The 17,651-nt window shown below is 45.9% G+C and overlaps 1 protein-coding gene across 10 annotated transcripts in view; it reads left to right on the forward strand.

Annotated features, from left to right (window-relative positions):
* The window catches only part of Atg7 (autophagy related 7), a 209,850-nt gene that overhangs the window by 76,951 nt on the left and 115,248 nt on the right, over positions 1–17,651 (forward strand). For all 10 annotated transcript variants that reach the window (XM_031382978.1, XM_031382968.1, XM_031382976.1 and 7 more), the window contains one exon: positions 1,524–1,604. In XM_031382978.1, the coding sequence (XP_031238838.1) occupies positions 1,524–1,604 (81 nt within the window). The remainder of the gene's footprint in view (positions 1–1,523; positions 1,605–17,651) is intronic.

The raw sequence follows: 17,651 nt of genomic DNA on the forward strand, positions 1-17,651 counted from the left end.
TTGTCAACTTGACACCACCCTGGACATATGTGAGAAGGAATGACAGTTGAGGGAAAAGGATTCATGAGATTTGTCTATGGGCAAGCCTGTAGGGTATTTTCTTGATTGGTGATTAATGTGGGAGGACCCAGCCCACTCCCGGTGGTGGTATTCCTTGGGCAGGTGGTTTTGGGTTCTATAAGAAAGCACGCTGAGCAAGCCATGATGAGCAAGCCAGTAAACAGCACTCCTCCAATGGCCTCTGCCTCAGTTCCTGCCCTGACTTCTTTTGGTGATTGACTATGATATGGAACTGTAAACTGAAATAAACCCTTTCCTCTCCAAAATTCTTTTGGTCAAGGTATTTTTCACAGCAGTAGGAAACTGAGATGCCACCTATAGTCATGGTGACCATGACAGCAGTAGGAACCTGAGATAGGCCCCATTAGGAACTGGGTTTTATTTCTTCCTGCTCATCCGTGCAAGGCTGCTTCACCTTTCTGAACATATGTTTTATTACTTTAAAACCAGAAGTTCTGGCATCAAATAAATGAGCTTTCAAGATTTGGGTTATCTTGCTTCTGTGGAAATGGTCAAGGCTTGACCATTACAAGTTTTCTAAATGATGTCTTCCTGGTACCTTCAGGAGGGCGCAGCTCACCATCACCACTCAGCCACGGTGGGTGGAACCCACAAGCTGCTCTGAAACTGGATATTTTGGTTGCAGTCAGATGTTTCTGCTCAAGGTGGTGCTGTTTCCCCATCAATGGTGTGACTGTGGTTTTTTTTTTTTTTCTGTCCATGGGGTCTGCGTTCAGCAGCTAGTCAGTGTGCCTATCTTTACGACAGTCTTTGTTTTCTGTTATTCCCAAATTGCCTCCCCTTGAGAAGCCACTGCAGAGTTATGGAAATGCACACTTATCCCAGGCCTCTGTATTTCCATGAGAGAAGAGAGTCAGAGCGACCTAGATGACTGAGTCTTGTTGAACCCTGGCCTCCTACACGCCAGACAAGCAACCTGCCATTGGCCTACACCCTAGCTCTCAGACATTTCTTAAAACAGTACTTTCTGTTTGTTTTGTTCTTGAGACAAGGTCTCACGTGGCCCAGGCTGCCCTTAGACTTGCTATGTAGCCAAGGATGACTTTGAACTCCTGATCCTCCTGCCTCCACATCCTCAGTACTGGGATCTGAGATGTGCACCACCATGCCTGGTCTTATGCCATGCTGGACAGAGCCTGGTGTATACTAGCCAGGGATTCTACCAGCTAAGCTACACAACAACACTGAGACAGTGCTTGGGATCTTCCACCTGGCTTTTTACGTTTTTAAGTAAATTTGCTTTTAGGTCTCAAACATTTAAATATCACATATATCATGGGAATAAAGAGCCAGTATAGTTCTCTCCCAAACCTATTACAGTGTGGGGAGGAACTTACAGGACCCCTAATAACCATTACCTCCTCCTTGTCACCCATAGACATGCATCATTATAGCTGTGTTCATCCCTGGCCTAATGAGTAATTGTTCTGTTTTGTTTTTAGATCCGGGGTTTTCTGTCACGGTTCGATAATGTCCTTCCTGTCAGCCTGGCATTTGATAAATGTACAGCCTGTTCACCCAAAGTAAGTCATTTTACCTCTGAGCCATTTAACCTCAACCTAACCCACTCCGGCTAGTGGGGTCGTGCGTGCGTGCGTGCGTGCGTGCGTGCGTGCGTGCGTGCGTGCGTGCGTGCGTGCGTAGGAACGGAGCCTGGGAGGCTAGGTCCCACTGTAGATCTTATTCATCCAGAGATGCCAGCTTTGGGAATCTCAGTTTCTAGTGTGCTGGGAGAGCCTGAGCAGCTGCTGGGTCAGTTCTTGCTTTACTGTACTTCCAATGTGATCGCAAAGCTCTCCTGAGGTTCCCCTCCTGAGGGTTTCCTTCCTTGCACCTACTGAGCAGAGCAGTTTTTAAGCTTTCCCCAGAAAGGGGGAGGGGGGTTAGGCAGGCTGTTCAGCAGTCCCAGCTGTGTTTTGGAGATGTTCCTAATACAAAGGAACAGCAAGCAGAGATGAGGGGCCAGGGGCCTGGATTGGGAGGCCGGAACAAGGCCCCTTCCTCTTTGATCTTTCTAGCAGCTCTAAAAATAGAGCAGGGCTGTTGTCCATTGTAATGGGAACCGGCTGATGTATCTCAAAACTACATGGCATCTCAGTTTTTAATAGGCCCTGAGTTATTCTCACATGTTTACTGTACGTGACAGCTGATTCTCTTTGGATGTCCCTTTGAGCCAGTGGTTCTCAACCTTCCTAATGCTTGCTGCGACTCTTTAGTACAGTTCCTCATGTTATGATGACTGTAATCATAAAATTATTTTTGTCACTACTTCATAACTGTAACTTTGCTACTGTTATGAATCATGATGTAAATGTCTGATATGCAACCCCTGCGAAAAGGTTGTTCGATCTCTCCAAAAGGTGTCGCAACCCTCTGGTTGAGAACCACCACTTTAAGCCTTCAACCTCCACCTTTCCAACTCTTTCCTACTTGGGGTGCTATGCAGAGTAGCTTGTGGGGTTCACTCATCCCAAGCTGGCTTTTCTCAGAGGTATGAGGTTTCCCTGCTGTGCCTCCTGCAGTGGGCAGAGCTGAGGGACTTGAATTCTAGGAAAAGCCTGCTTAGAGTAGCTTCTGTCCTGACCTGTTTGCCTAGCCGTGGGATTTGGGATGGATAAGCCACAGTGATGAATCTGGCTAAATCTAGGCACTCCTGAGTGGAGGGTGGTGTGTTTCTTTTCTGCTCTGAGAGTAAACTAAGCCTGCTTTATTGTTGGGCATCTCAAGTGCCTAGTTGAGATATAAACCTTATCATTTGTGGGTAAATGACCCCTGGGCCCATTCTTCTTGCTGTTTCTCAAGGTATCCTGTATCCTTTTTGGCAGGACCCCGAGGGTGGTGATGTGCACATCTGTCTGCAGGGACAGGGTCTCTCAGAACTGTCTGCTTCTCAGTGGAAATGACTTTCTGTCTGTCTGTCTGTCTGTCTTTTCATTGTACAACTGAACTAATTGCTCTCCAGATAACTTGGCTGGATTATTTTCAAACTGAAATCCTCTGGTGCCCATGCCAGAAGCATCTCTGTGGCTTTATGTCGGTCTAGCTCATCAATGAAATGACGATAATTGGGTTCTCAGAGAAATGTGAGCATTTGCTTTCCTGGTCTGTTTCTAATTAAATCGGCCATAAGAAAGATGCTGTCTATAAAGAAGCCCAGGCGGACCTCAGACTGCCCCTCCTTTTTCTTTAAGACAGAATAGCTTTTTGTATTTTTGTCCCCCCACCTTGGAAGCATCAGATTAAACACAGGTGTGGTGTCTTTGTTACCAGAGTTACTTCCTGTCAGTGGCCATTCAGAGTCCTGTGTTACACAAACTTGCCAGGCGAGTTAATACGAACTGACGTGGATTTTCACAGCTGCGCTGTTCCCATAGCGATCACTTTTCATGTGGTCTGGATATTGGGTTTCCTTTGTGCAAAGAAGGTTGCACCTCTTTCCAGGAGAACCCCTCATTTACTTTCTTGGCCCCCCTCCCTGTCATCTGCATCATCTGTAGACCGAGTGTTGATTCTTCGAAATGACAATTCCAATTATGCCGCATCGCTCTATGAGAGCTTACTTGCCGCTTACTCAGCAGGATGTTTTTTATACTGAGTCATATCTGAGTTGCTGCTGTTTGAATCAAAATTCTTTGGAGCTAAAAACGAGTTCTACAAATTTTTCCTTTGATATTCATGAAGTCATTTTTAAAAATGACTTTCCTCAGTCTTAAGAATTTCATACATGTATACAATGATACGTTATCATATCTTTCTGTTTCCCCCCTTCAACTCCCCTTAAACCATCCCCCAACACAGCCTTTCCCAACTACATGCCCCCACCCTTAGTAACCTACTTAGTCCCATTAGCACTTCCTGTGTGTACATGGGTGTAGGGAAGGAACTTGGGAAGTCATCTATCGGAGGCCACACATTCAAGAGAGAATGATTCTCCCTCCCCCAGCAGCTCTCAGCTGCCAATAGCTGCCCAGTAAGAGATGGGGGCCTGGGTCAGCCATCTGGCTGGGATTTTGACTGGATTTGTCTCACCCAGTATTCCTGCAGGTAGCCATAATTTTTCCGAGTTCTTGACTGTGCCACCATGTCAGGGCTCTCCTCATCCTCCAGCCTTTGCACTTCCTGTCCCGCTGTCTTCCCCAGCCCTTGTGGAGGTGGTGGTGTCTAGAAGCCTGTCCCACTGAAGACAGAGCCTCTGTCTCTTGTCCCCATGAAGTGACGTTTTCCTTTGGTGGTTTCCAGTATCCCCCCAACCCCCACACTGAGGAGAGGCTCACTCTACTCCTGCTTGGTTGAGCATCAAATAAATATAAGAAGGGGCTGGGGAAGCAGGACACTTGGGGTAGTGAGCCTTCTCTTTATTAAATAGTGATGCTGATGGTGTAACCTCCATCATGTTGCCAGAGTTGAAGAAGACATGCGCTTCCTCAAACGGTGGCACCCACTGTCACAACTTGAAGAGGCCTTTTCCACACATGTACAAGTCACTTTTCAGTTCTAGAGTGTGGTGAATTTCTGGCAGGCCACCAGGTGTGATTGTGAACCAGAAATCTAGAAAAGCTGTCCCAGAATGCATTGAGGCAATTTATTAACAACAGTCTGTCTCTTAATTTCTTTCTCTCTTATTTCTAATTAAGACTTTTTTTTAGTAACTTTGTGTTTTGGTACAATTTTTAAAAGATTTAAATTAAATGTGTGGAAATAGGAGAGTGTAGAGCCTGCAGGGCCAGAACTATCAGGCCCCCTGGGACTTCAGTTTCCAGCAGTTGTGAGCAGCCTGATATGCATGCTGGGAACTGAACTTGGGTTCTCTGCAAGAACAGTGAGTGCCCTTAACCACTGAGCTTCTCCCTAGTCCTTCTGATATGCTTTTAAACTTGGTGAAATTGGGGCAGGAGAGATGGTTCAGCAGTCAGGAGTGTTGCTCGTGCAGAGGATCTGGGTTCAAATCCAAGCACCCATATAGTGGCTTGTAAGACCAATGCCATAGAAACATTGTAAGCACATAAAGATCCGACCTGATCCTGAAGTGAGTCCCTTCAGATATAATACACATACAGTCATGCAAGATAATAAATCCGAAAGAAAGGAAGAAAGAGAGAAAGAAAGAAAGAAAGAAAGAAAGAAAGAAAGAAAGAAAGAAAGGAAGGAAGGAAGGAAGGAAGGAAGAAAGGAAGAAAGGAAGGAAGAGAGAGAAAGAAGAGAGGAAGGGATAGAGGAAGGAAGGAAGGGAGGGAGGGAAGGGAGGGAGGAAGGAAGGAAAGAAAGAAGGAAGGAAGGAAGGAAGGAAAGGTGAACTTACAGAAAACTGCAGAGTTGGCTCTAGTGGCCTTTAGCAGAGTCTCCCAGGTTTCTGCCACCCTCCCCTCTGCTGTCCTACCTCCTCAGCTCTGCCCTTTGGGTTCCTTTGCTGAGTTTTCCAGAGTCAACTGGGAACTCTTCCTTCTCAACTAAACATCTGCCTGTGAACTTCCTAAGAACAAAGACCTACTCTCACCAACACACACAGGAAACAGACTGTTCAGTGTTAACAGCCACTGCGCCTGACCCAGAGGCTCTATTTCAGCACTGTCTCTGTCCTGGAGTGCTCTTCATGGGGTTCCTTCTTTCTCCTTCTCCTGAATGAGGACTCACTTTAGGATCAGACCAGACCTTTATGTAGTTATGTTTTTTCTGACCACCCTCAGCCTGGGAGAGGTCTCTAAACTCCTTTCCCCTGCCCATGCCCTTTTGAGGCATTCTCTGTTACATTTGTAGAGTCTCCCTTGGTTTGGATCTGTCTAATGTGCCCTCATGCCTGGAGGCATGTGTAATGTCTGTCACCACTGATGATGTTCATTTCTTTCTGAAGCCTGGTTCTCCTCATCCTGAATAGATGGACTTGCCTGCTTTCATCTAGGATACACAGAAGTTTCAAAACTGCTAGTACCTGCTACTTCAGAAAATGGTACTGGGGAGACCATGATGTAATCATTAAAGTGCTTGCCATGCAAGTGTGAAGGCCTAAATCGGGATGCTGAGCATCTGCACAAAGGCCAGGCATGGTTGACATGCATCTGTGACCCCAGTGCTGAGGGTGTAGGGTAGGGACAGCTTCGGATTCAGTTGAAGACGCTGTCACAAAAGTAGGTGGAGTGTGATAGAGGAAGACAACCTCTACCCACCACATGCATACGCACGTTTATGTCCAGGTATCCACAGGCCCATATGTATACACACAGACACAGACAGACAGACAGACAGATAGACCACACACACACACACACACACACACACACACACACACACACACACATGCATTATGCACAAGATTCCAAAAGAAAATGAATGTAGTACGTAGAGCTCAGTCTTTATCACAGTCCTCTTTTTCTTGCTGGCTTCCCAGAGAGGAATGCTCTCACCCTAAAGCAATTCTGTGGCATTGACTAAACAGGCTGCAGTGAGAAAGGTGGGGGGAATGTTACTGCCATCTGATGACATTAGCTGATCACCCGCTGTTCATCACTCTAGAACTTTCTAGTCTCTTCTACAGGAGAGTGGAGGATGTGTACTGGAAATTCTGTTTTTCTTTAAAGAATCCAGACATCTTCCAGTGTTTCCATAGCAGCAGCTTTGTTTCTGGAGCCCAGAAGTTGGCCAGAAGCATCTGAGGTGACTGCAGAGGGAGGTGCGGGGCTATTTCTGAGGGGCACAGAATTCCTGAGCATGCTCACCTGAGGGGCAGCGTGCAAGACCTTTAAGCGTGTTCTTGCTGCATGGTTCTGTCACCCACACAATCTGTGACATCCTCTTGGGAGGAAGCAGGCCTCAAGCCTGGCTTGCCTACCATCTGGGGCGTGTGTCCTGCACAGATGTACCAAGATGTACCCAGAAACCTGATCCTGAGGTTTTAATTAGTGATGAGCAAGGCTAATAATATTCTCATTCTGGTGATGGCCATGTGGAGGGGCGTCTGGTGATGGGTTGTAAGACAGCTTCTGAGATGTTGGGGATGAGTTTCCTGGGAAGTGAGAAGGAGAAGGAGGATTAGTGTAACAGCCACCAGCTGGTGTCATCAGATGGCAAACAGTTTTCTTGCCTTTCTCACCACAGCCTGTTGATATAACACAGCTGTAACCGATTTTTAATGATGGTTCTTAAATGTTTTAACCTCCCCTTTAACCCACCACTCACCAGAGGTAGTGGAAAGAAAGGATACAGGGGAAGTGGACCTGTTTAGAAAGGTTCTTTGGAGCAACTCCCATCTGTGTTGTCTGGAAATCAGCAGTTCAGTTCACAGGTCAGCAGTGGCAGCTCGATCCACTCACAAACACTTCACAGATACACCAGCAGTCCAGTTTGGTAGAGTCAGGTTAGCAACAGCAGTGACACGAACCTAGCAGAGACAGCCAGGCCTCAGCCTCAGTACAAGTCAGCAGGAGGGACCAGGAAGAACACCAGGAGAAGTTCTTGGCTGTGCCTCTCTCAGCAAAGTGAAGATCAGAGAAGACTTGAAACTCACAAGCATTGCACAGCTAGCTCTCTAAGCAAGCCTAGCTCAGCCCCATCACTGTCCGTCGAGTCCTATTTATACCCTCCAAACATCCTGTGTCCTCCATGTGTCTGGCCTCAGCGCATGCATCTGTCTCAGCTGATATCACCCTGCTAACCAGTTTGAGTCCACAGAAGCAGCAAGAAACTGCAGCACACCACCAGAAGTTTTCTTTTGTTCAGTTCTCTCTATGGAGTACCGATAATTACAACTTAACCTCACAATGTAAGGTGAACCGTTCACATGCTTGTTTTAGCAGAACATCCTTTCACTCGTGTCTGCTTCAGCTAAACATTCCTTCATGAGTTTGCCCCAGCAAAACTGACTTTCCAAAGAACTCTTAAGTTGCCACTTTACACAGCCCCACCTTCCTTCTATTATACAATTACCTGTGATGGAAAAATCATAAGGGGTAGCTCAGTTGGAAAATCAGTTGCTGTGAAAGGGTGAGGACCTGAGTTCAAGTCCCTAGACCTCACATAAAGCAGCATGATTAGTGCACATCTGTAATCTCATCACCTCTAGGACAATGAAAGGCAAAACAAAAATCTCTGAAAGCTCACAGGAAACCCTGGGCATATACAGCAACAGACAACATGAGACCCTGGGTCAAGCAAGGCGGAAGGTGAGACTGACACCAAGGACTCATGCCATGTGTGGGCCTGCACTTACATGATCATGTACACTCATATGTATAATATACACACAAAAAGCATTCATAATTGGGTTGCTATAAATGTACGGTATATGCTAGAGATTCACATACTGTGTGCAGAGCACAAGCCATTGCTACCATTTACCTCTGAGAGGCTCCTCCCAAAGGCATGTGTGTAAAAGGCTTGGTGCTGTCCAGAGGTGGTGGAACCTTTGAGAGGAAGTGAGATCACTGGGGATGTACCTGGAAAGGGATCCTGGACCCTTCCTCTTCCCTCCCCCCCCTTTTTTTTTTGGTAGTTAGGTAAGGATCTTCCCACCATGGACTCCCACCATGGTATAACCACCTGACCTCACCCCCAGAAACAATGGACCAACTAACCATGAATTGAGTCTTCTAAAACCATTAGTCTCAAATTTTCTTTTCCTTTTAAAATTGATTGCCCAAGTATTTTGTTACAGTAACTAGAAGCTGACTATCACAATGATCAAAAGAAACATTATGCTATGCTTTTAATCCCAACATTCTGAAGATAGAAACAGGAGGCTCTCTTTGAGGTAAGCCAGGGCTACATAGAAAAATCATAAAAAAAAAAAAAAAAGCATTATTCTCAAGGGGAAAAAATGACTTGCTGGGTCTGAAGAAATGCTTAGCAGTTAAAGGACTCGCTATTCTTCCAAAAGACCTGAGTTTGATTCCAAGCACCCAACCACCAGAAACTCCAGCCCCAGGGGATCCAGAACCCTCTTCTGGCCTCTATGGGCACTGCACTCATGTGCACATACTCACATACATATACATAGTTAAAAACAAAATAAATCTAAATAAAAGAGAAAGAAATGAGATGTGCCGAGTGAGACAACCTTTCCAACAATGATGCCCGCCACCCTGGGTCCTGCTGGGGGTTGAGTTCATGCCCCTGTCTTTATAAATAGGCCTACCCTGAGGAGGGTGTGTTGAGAGTCACTTCTGAGCTGAGGTGGAAAGACAAATAGGAATTTAGCCCATGGGTAAGAAAATGAGAGAGCAATTCCAGTCAAGAAGGACGAGTTTATATCACAGCCAGAAAAAAAACTCTGCATGCAAGAAGCTGTTGAATACCCAGTATGGTAGAACCTTAAGGAGGATGTCCATTTGCCTCCACACGCAGCAGTTCCCAAGATGGAATGTAAGATTCTGTTTTGAATATTAAAATTCCACATAAAACTCTCTCACCTCCGCCTGGAGCTGGAGCGTAGGGACTTTCCCAGCCTATGGCATTCAGCAGCCACAGTGGGGGATTCCCAGGGTCCTGGCTCTGTTTCCTGCCTCGCCTGCTGAGTGACCCCAGCTTAGGTGCTTGGGCCTCTGTCCACCTCTGTGTCTTCCTTGGCTAGTGAGTCAGCTCAGTGAGATAAGTGCTGGCTCTCTCCTCACTCTGCAAGTTATTTTCTTCTGCACTTTGGATTGAAGTTCTTTTAGTCTTTGTTTCACAGGCAATTTTATTTTGTGTCCCATGCTGGGGGTGGAAGCCAAAGCCTCTGGCATGCTTCATGCCCCAGCCTAGCAATCCATTTTAATTGCAGAAAAGTATAAAAATATGACTAAGGACAAGGGGCATCAGTGATCACCTGCCATTGTTGACTATGCGTTGTGCCCTTGACATAGTGATGTGTAGCTAGTCTTCGATCCTGCTATCAGTTTAAAATGAGCTTCAGGTAGGGGGATTAAAGCACTATGACAAGTGTCCTGGCTGCTTCTCAGCTCTTTACAAGGACTGGCCAGTGCCCAATCAGAAGAGCTCCCAAGGGCATCTGCCCTGAGAGTCTGCATACAACTTCTCAGTGGCAAATATTACTCAAAATGGGGCTGCAGCCAGGGTTTTCTTCCCCTTTCCAAAAGGGACATAAATCTCTAGTTGGGAAAGTGATGAGTAACCCCCCCCACTCTGGTTCTCTTTTCCTATCTCACTTACCCAGCAAGGCCTCACACTTTCTGTTTGAGCGGGTGATGGGATCCATATGTGTGGTTGTGTGGTGTAAACTGTATCCCACATCTCATCCTTAGCAACTTGTGTTTCTCCCATCTCCAGAGCCACTGGGCTCCTGAAAGGAGCTGGGATGTCCCGCCAGAGCCAGGGAGCAGTGCTCAGCTATAGGCCTTAACCTCACAGCTCTTGGCTCTTCCTCCTCTTTGGAAAATCTCGGATGTTTTCTCCCTTTGCTTCAATTTCCTCATCCATAGAGCGGGGAAAATATTTTTTGTTTCCCAGGGAAATTGCAATGGCTGACGCATATCCAGTTTCTCAGCCCAGGCACGGGGGCCTTTGCCCACTCCTGGGACTGGTGTTGACACCAGAAACAGGAAGAAAACAAAGACCACTGTGGTGGCCTGAAGTATCCCTGAGTATGTGGTGTCTGTCTGTCTCCTCATGCTGCTGTTTCTCCACGGACAGACACAAGAGTCCAGGATCTGGAAGCCAAGGCTCAAGGCTGTCCTGGTTTTTAAAAAGCGGAGAAAGCTTGTCTTCATGTCCCCTGAGAGCCCTGTTTGAAAACCCTCCTCATGATGCCAGAGGGCACAGCTTTGCCGTCCCTGCTGACCTGGTCCTCTGAGGCCTCTGATCAGCAGCAAAGGTTACCCTGCTTCCCTGTGGTCACTTGAGTATACTTTCCCTCCAGGCATCCTCCTCACCACTGAACTGAGAGACAAATCTACTTGAACTGGGAAGCTTTTAAGTACATATATATTTATGCCTAAATAGGCTATATAATATATGTATGTAGGTATATAAAGATTTAGTTATTTTCATGTGTCTGTGCCTGTGTGAGTTTGTATGCACAACATACATACAGGAGCCCTTGGAGGCCAGAATAGGGCATCAGACCCTTTAGAATTGAAATTATAGGCAGTTGTAAGCCTCCATGTGGGTGCTATGAACCCACTTCTTTGCAAGAGCAGCAGGTGCTCTTAACTCCTGAACCTTCAAGCCCCTTATTTATTATGTGTATAAGTGTGCACCTACATGAGTTCATATATACCTTGTGTATGCAGGAGTCAGCAGAGGCCAGAGAGGGCATCAGATCCCCTGGAGCTGAAGTTAGAGGTGATTGTGAGGCACCTTGTAGGTGTTGGGACCAGTACTCAAGGCTCTGCAAGAGCAGTAAGCATCGTTGGTCACCAAACCATATCTCCAGCCCCAATGTAACTACTTAGGTGGGATATTTGTAACATCCAAAAATGTATTTGCATGCATTTATTTTACTGACTTTATTATTTAAAGATTTATTTATTTTATGTGTATGAGTACACTGTAGCTGTATAGATGGCCATGAGCCATCATGTGTATGGCTGCTGGGAATTGGACCCAGGATCTCTGCCGCCCCGCTCTCTCCAGCTCACTTGCTCCTGCGTAATTCACTGTAGCTGTCTTTAGACACACCAGAAGAGGGCGTCAGATCTTATTACGGGTGGTTGTGAGCCACCATGTGGTTGCTGGGATCCGAACTTGGGACCTTCAGAAGAGCAGTCAGTGTTTTTGCCCGCTGAGCCATCTCGCCAGCCCTATTTTACTGACTTTAAAGTGAGTCAGTTAAATAATTTTATAAAGCCAGAAGTGTTGAGTCACACTAATTATCTCAGCAGTCAGAAGGCTGAGGCAAGAGTTTGAAACCAGCCCAAGTAGGCTATAGAGGGAGACCTTGTTTCAAAATACTACAATAACAACAACAACAACAACAACAATAATAATTTATGGAATATTTTTGAATGATAGTGTGTTGAGTTTCTGTTGATGTCCTTCTGGATATGACAGTAATGCTAGATAGTGGCACCTTCATACGTATGAGGTCCTTTAATCATCTTTAGCTAACAACCAAACATATGGCTGCAAGAGTTACCTAGGTCCTAGCAGACGTCAAGTGTGAGGACAAGAGAACAAGCAATAGCTCAAGCTCATGGATAAATTTATGAACAACAGAAAGTAGAAATAAAGGAAGTCAGGCCATCTGCTCCTGGGGCCTCTGTCCAGTGTGATGCTGACCACCAGACAGGACAACACAGTGCCCTTTGCTGGTCGGTGCCAGATTGGGGCATAGCCTTTTACAGTGTTCTCTGTCCAGCAGATTCCGCTCAACTTTTACCTTCCCATCTGGTTTAGTGACGTCTTTGATGAACTGTTCCTCTCTTGGAAGATCATGCCCAGAGTTTACCAAAACAAGCTGCCTTTGGGAGTTATCAAAGTTGGCTAGCATTGGATTCAAGGGCATTTCAGCAATGAGCTCTCCAAAGGCTTTGCTTGCTGCCCTCTGAGGTTTTGAAATGCCCATTCTAAAAGTCCTCTTATTAGGCTGCCCTAGTAATTCTTTCTTTTTAATGGAATGCTCTTTTTCATTATGCTTGTTTGCTTTGTTTTGCTTGTGTGTGAGCACATGAGTGGAGGTCAGAGATGAGCTTTCTAGAGTTGATGCTCTTCTTACCATATGGTTCCCAGGGACTGAACTCAGGGCAGTGAGGCTGGGCAGCAGGTGCCACTACCCACTGAGCCATCTTGCCACCCCCTTTGTATTTCTAAAAGCAGTCAGCACCATGGACTTCTGCCACAGAAGAGGTAAAGCAACTGTAGTGCAGACATTGCTCCCAAAGTCAGCATCTTCATGACTTGTTTATGTTACATGATGACAGCGATGCATCGCAAAGTATCTGTCTTTCCCGCTTTAACTAATGTTCTCATCATTGTGTCTCATTCTAAAGATTGAAAGCCTTCCATGTTCCCACTTTCCAGACCATCAGAGAGCTGGTGAAAATGCACATAGAATAATACATCTTCAATTTTCAGCCTCCACTAGACTCAGGAATCTCTCCTTGTGGCCCTTAGGGCACCAGGTGTGCCACCAGTGCGTGAGTCTGAGTTCTGACACCTGGGTAGCATCCCCGCCCTGACCTTTGTGGAGGATGAGCCCAGGCTCGCCCCCTGTGGTCAGATTTACCATTACCCACCTCTGTATAGCTCATGTCTGCAGTTGACTGTAGATTTGCTGAGGCCTCTGAGTAATTTTAAGGACTTTGCTAGCACTCCAACTTGGTGTGATTTGTAGAAGCAAGAGAAATGCCTGGGCTTCTCCTGATCCTTTTTATATCAGCTTCTAATTGAAGGACCTTGGAGGAAGGGATAATAGAAGTAGGGTTTGAGGGCAGTGCCATGTTCTGCTTACAAGCTCCCATGCATCCCAAACATGGATCTTGACACAGCATCACTGCCCCTTAGAGAACAGTGTTTATTCTTTACTCTCTAAGACTGCAGATATGCCTATATGCTGACTTTAATAATTGGTTTCACTTGATCTGACTGACATAGAGAACCAATTCAATCATGTGAGCATATTTTTTTTTTTAAAAAAAAATTAAGTGAGGTGCTGAAGAGAGGACTAAAATCACTCCAGTAAAAAGCCTTTGCTGGGTGTAAGCATGAGGACCTGATTGAGAATCCTCACGAGTTTATGTAAAAGCCAGGATGTGATGTGTGTCCACAATCCCAGGATGTAGGAAGTAGAGAGAGCTAGCCAGGTATGCACAGGAAGAAAACAAGACACTGTCTCAAGGTGGAAGGTACAAGACCCAATACCCAAGATTGTCTCCTGACCCCACATGCATTTGCCAGAGCGGCGGTACGCACACATTTGCACACACATTGCACATATGCCAACCCTTTGCAGAGCTGGGCAGGGTGGCACAGGTCTCATTTCCCCATGTGTTCTGGTACCTATGGGAAGGTACAGGGCATAAGGAGCAGGGGGTGCTGCTGCATGAGGGAACTCATCCTGCCCAGCTCTGCAAACGTTTGGCCACTCAGGGACCCTTACAGGGCACTCCCTGAGAGAGACTGTGGACGAGTTCCAGTTGGGCCTGGCCAGCTCAAGACTCCAGACAAGTACTTGAGAAAGTGTCCTTGGGCTCATGGTGTAGTACTCTTAGTAATTTAAGTGGTTTACTAAATAACCTAAGTAACAAAGTGGTGAATTCTTGACATTCAAGGGTGGGTTATTTACTTTTAATTAAAAAAAATTTTTTTTAGCTAGATATGGTGGTACATTCCTTAATCTCAGCTCTCTGAAGGCTTAGGCAGGTGGATCTCTGCAAGTTGGGAACCAATCTAGTTTACATAGCAAGTTCCAGGCCTGCCAGGATTACATAGTAAGAGCTTGTCTCAAAGAAAACAATTCAAACGTGTGTGTATGTGTGTGTATGTGCATTATATATGAATGTCAGCTATATGTATATGCACCAAGTTTGTGCCTGTTGTCTGTGGAGGCCAGAAGTGGGTGTTGGGTCCCCTGGAGTTACAAGCAGCTGTTAGATACCATAATGGATGCTAGAACTGAGTAAGGGTCCTTAGGAAGAGCAGTAACTGCATGTAATCACTATCCCAGATCTCCAGCTCCTAAAAAGTTTGTTAAAAGTCAGAGTCTTGTTAGCCCAGGCTTGCCTCAATCTCAAGGACATCCATCCTGCCTCTAAGTAATTTGAGACTGTACATTGTAAATAAACAGAATGAACCATTTTCTAAAAAAAAGTTTTACACTTTAAGGAATGGCATTCTATGTCCATGAAGCCAACTGATGACAGACTGGAACTATTTGGAAAAGAATCAGCCTGTACTAAAGGTACACAGGCTTTTTTCCACCCTTACTCTGTTGACACAGAATTATAAGCACCCTATGTCTAGCATATGCATCTTATAAGTATTTTAGACAATCTAGATACTCATCTACAGAAGGATGTGCACAGATGACACATAGACACCATCTTAGATGGATAAAAGGTTTATGCTGGACCCCTGGAGCTGGACTTGGGTACCACATAATATACCATTAAATGCCACCAGATGACTATATAGCCAGGGCATCAAGATGAGTGTTGCCCTTCATAAGTACACCATGTGACCATGTATGACCTTGGAGGCATGGCTCAGATTTCTTGAGATAGTCCTCCTCTAATATAAAAGACTTAAAATACTTTTTCAGTGGCCAAGACAGTGAAGTAAGAGCCTGCATGTCTGCCATCATACAGTCGGGCTGGAGAAGCGTCTTTATGGCTCCATTGAACAGAAATTAGGTGACTTCTCTCTCTCTCTCTCTCTCTCTCTCTCTCTCTCTCTCTCTCTCTCTCTCTCTTTCTCTCTCTCTCTTTCTCTCTCTCTCTCTCTTAATAAGTACTCTCATTTTGTCATTTGCAATGTAAAGTCTCATCTTTAGAAGTCTTTAAAAGAGGCCAGAAACAAAAAGGGTGAACCATTCTTTCCCAAAACAATGGAGCTTAGGAGGGAACAGACTGCAACGCCTGGGGTATTAGGGCCTGTTTCTTTCCATTTCTTGGGAGTCTGTAGCTAGGGGTTTAATTATTAACCTCCATCCAGCTACAGTTTGGTGCTCCTGAGAAAGTGATGGTGGGGACAGTGCTATCTCTGCTGTCCTCAGGCCATAGTGTCTTTGTAGGAGCCTGGACTCAAGCTGAGCCATCAGAAATCGTAAGGGAGTAGCTCACTTGTGACCTGACTGCTGAATCTCTGGTCTCTGTGAAACAGGGACAGGAGACAGTGTGGCAGTTGCATGACTGTGTTGTCCCTGTTCCACTACTTTCTGGAAATCTGGGGGCCCTTGCTCATTCCTGCTGTTTGTTGTGACTGTAAACTGGTGGGCGCAGGTCAGTGCCCATAAGGGTGAGTGCTGCCCCTGTTTTATCTTACCCTCCTTGGGTCCTTCAGTAGCATTGGCAGATGCTATCTCTATGTTCTTTTTAGTGCCCTGTGAGATGACTAGCAAGAAAGCCGTTCCATCTATCTAGCATCAGGGACTTAGCCTTGAAAATGGCATGGAAGTCTGGGGTTCCTAGCCTGCAGTCTAACTGCCTCCCACGCCCACAGTAATGTGATCAGGCTAGCCACTATGCTTGTTTTGGGGGCGGGGGTGGAAGGGAAGATTCCCTTTGAAACTGTCAGCAGCTAGGTTGAGTGGGAAAACTGTCTGCTGTCTTTAGCGGTCTTGGCCTTTTGAAGGGCAATAAAGGAATTGGTTTTTCCTGGTCATATTTCACACCATGCTCAGGAAAACTGTAGGGGTCAGAGCAGCTTGTTAGATGCCCCATGAGAGTCTAAAGCTTTGCCTTGAGTTAGAACAAATATAGCTCCCTTTGGTTTTAGTTCATTCTCAGCTTAAATCAAACATTTGGAGGCTTAGGGACACGCAGCTGACATGACTAGAAGAAGCTTCTTGGAAAACACAGCAGCTTCTGGTCTGCACTGACTTGAAACGGCATAGCTGCCTCTCACCAACCCTTCTAGTGCTAGCATTGATTAAATGATGCCATTTTGAGTAGAGTCAAGAGGCAGGTATTTAAGGAGAGTTTCTTAAAAGAAAATAAAGTTGAAGTATCATTGCACCATCCGGACTAAAACACAGTGGGGGCATGATTGGCAGAGTCCCAGGCCCGGGGAGCGCACACCCTCAAGGCTGTCTGTAGAGCTTCCTGTGGTTTACCCCACTAAAGAGAAACAGCCTTTCTCCTGGAAGGTCTAGAATGGCAAGTTTGTGCCTCAGCTTGGTGAGAATCTCACTGCTCTTGCTACAAGGCTCTGTCCCAACAGGCTTTGGGAAATCTCCTGCCCTGCCATCACTGCAAGCCCAATTCCCAAACAGCACCCGTTGTTTTGATAGACATGGGTAGTAGCTTCCAGCACTAGAGGTATCATGCTACCAGGCCCACAACAATGAAGTCATGTCTCAGACCAAATGTTGCCACACATACACATGCTCAGTAAGCAGGCATGAAGGCCAAGTCATCCAGTATGCCTGTGCAAACTAGGAGAGGCCCAGGCTGTAGCTCTTTGAGTAAATAAATATTTCTCGGGGAAATTTCAGTAGATCAAGTGTAGGAATATTCTCATTTCAGTAGCTCGTTTTAGCTAATGAGTCAGTGGGATCTCCTGTTGAGTCTCCAGTGCTTTCAGACAGTCTTAAACTGGCCTGGTTTGCCACATTTCTGTATCCCACGGGTATATGAAAAGTTAGAGGTCCTTGCATAGTATTGCTAGCAAGTTGTGTGTATCTTGAATGATAGAGTTTTCAACAGAAAAGTATATTCTGGGGTTGGGATGTGGCTCAGTTGGTAGAACACTGGCCTAGTGTGTGTGAAGCCTTGGGTTGGATCCCTAGCACCACAAAAGCAGCTATGATGACATACACCTATAAGCTTAGCATTCAGGAGGAGGAGCCAGGGGATCAGAAGTTCAAGGTCACCCTGAGAGACATGAGACCATATAGAAAAAGAGGGAGGAAGAAACAGAGTGAGTAAGGGGAAGAGTAAGAAGGAAGGATGATAGAAAGAGATCATTTCTGTCACCCTTTGTGTTCC

Source organism: Mastomys coucha, unplaced genomic scaffold (genome assembly GCF_008632895.1).
Source record: "Mastomys coucha isolate ucsf_1 unplaced genomic scaffold, UCSF_Mcou_1 pScaffold20, whole genome shotgun sequence".
NCBI lineage: Eukaryota > Metazoa > Chordata > Mammalia > Rodentia > Muridae > Mastomys > Mastomys coucha.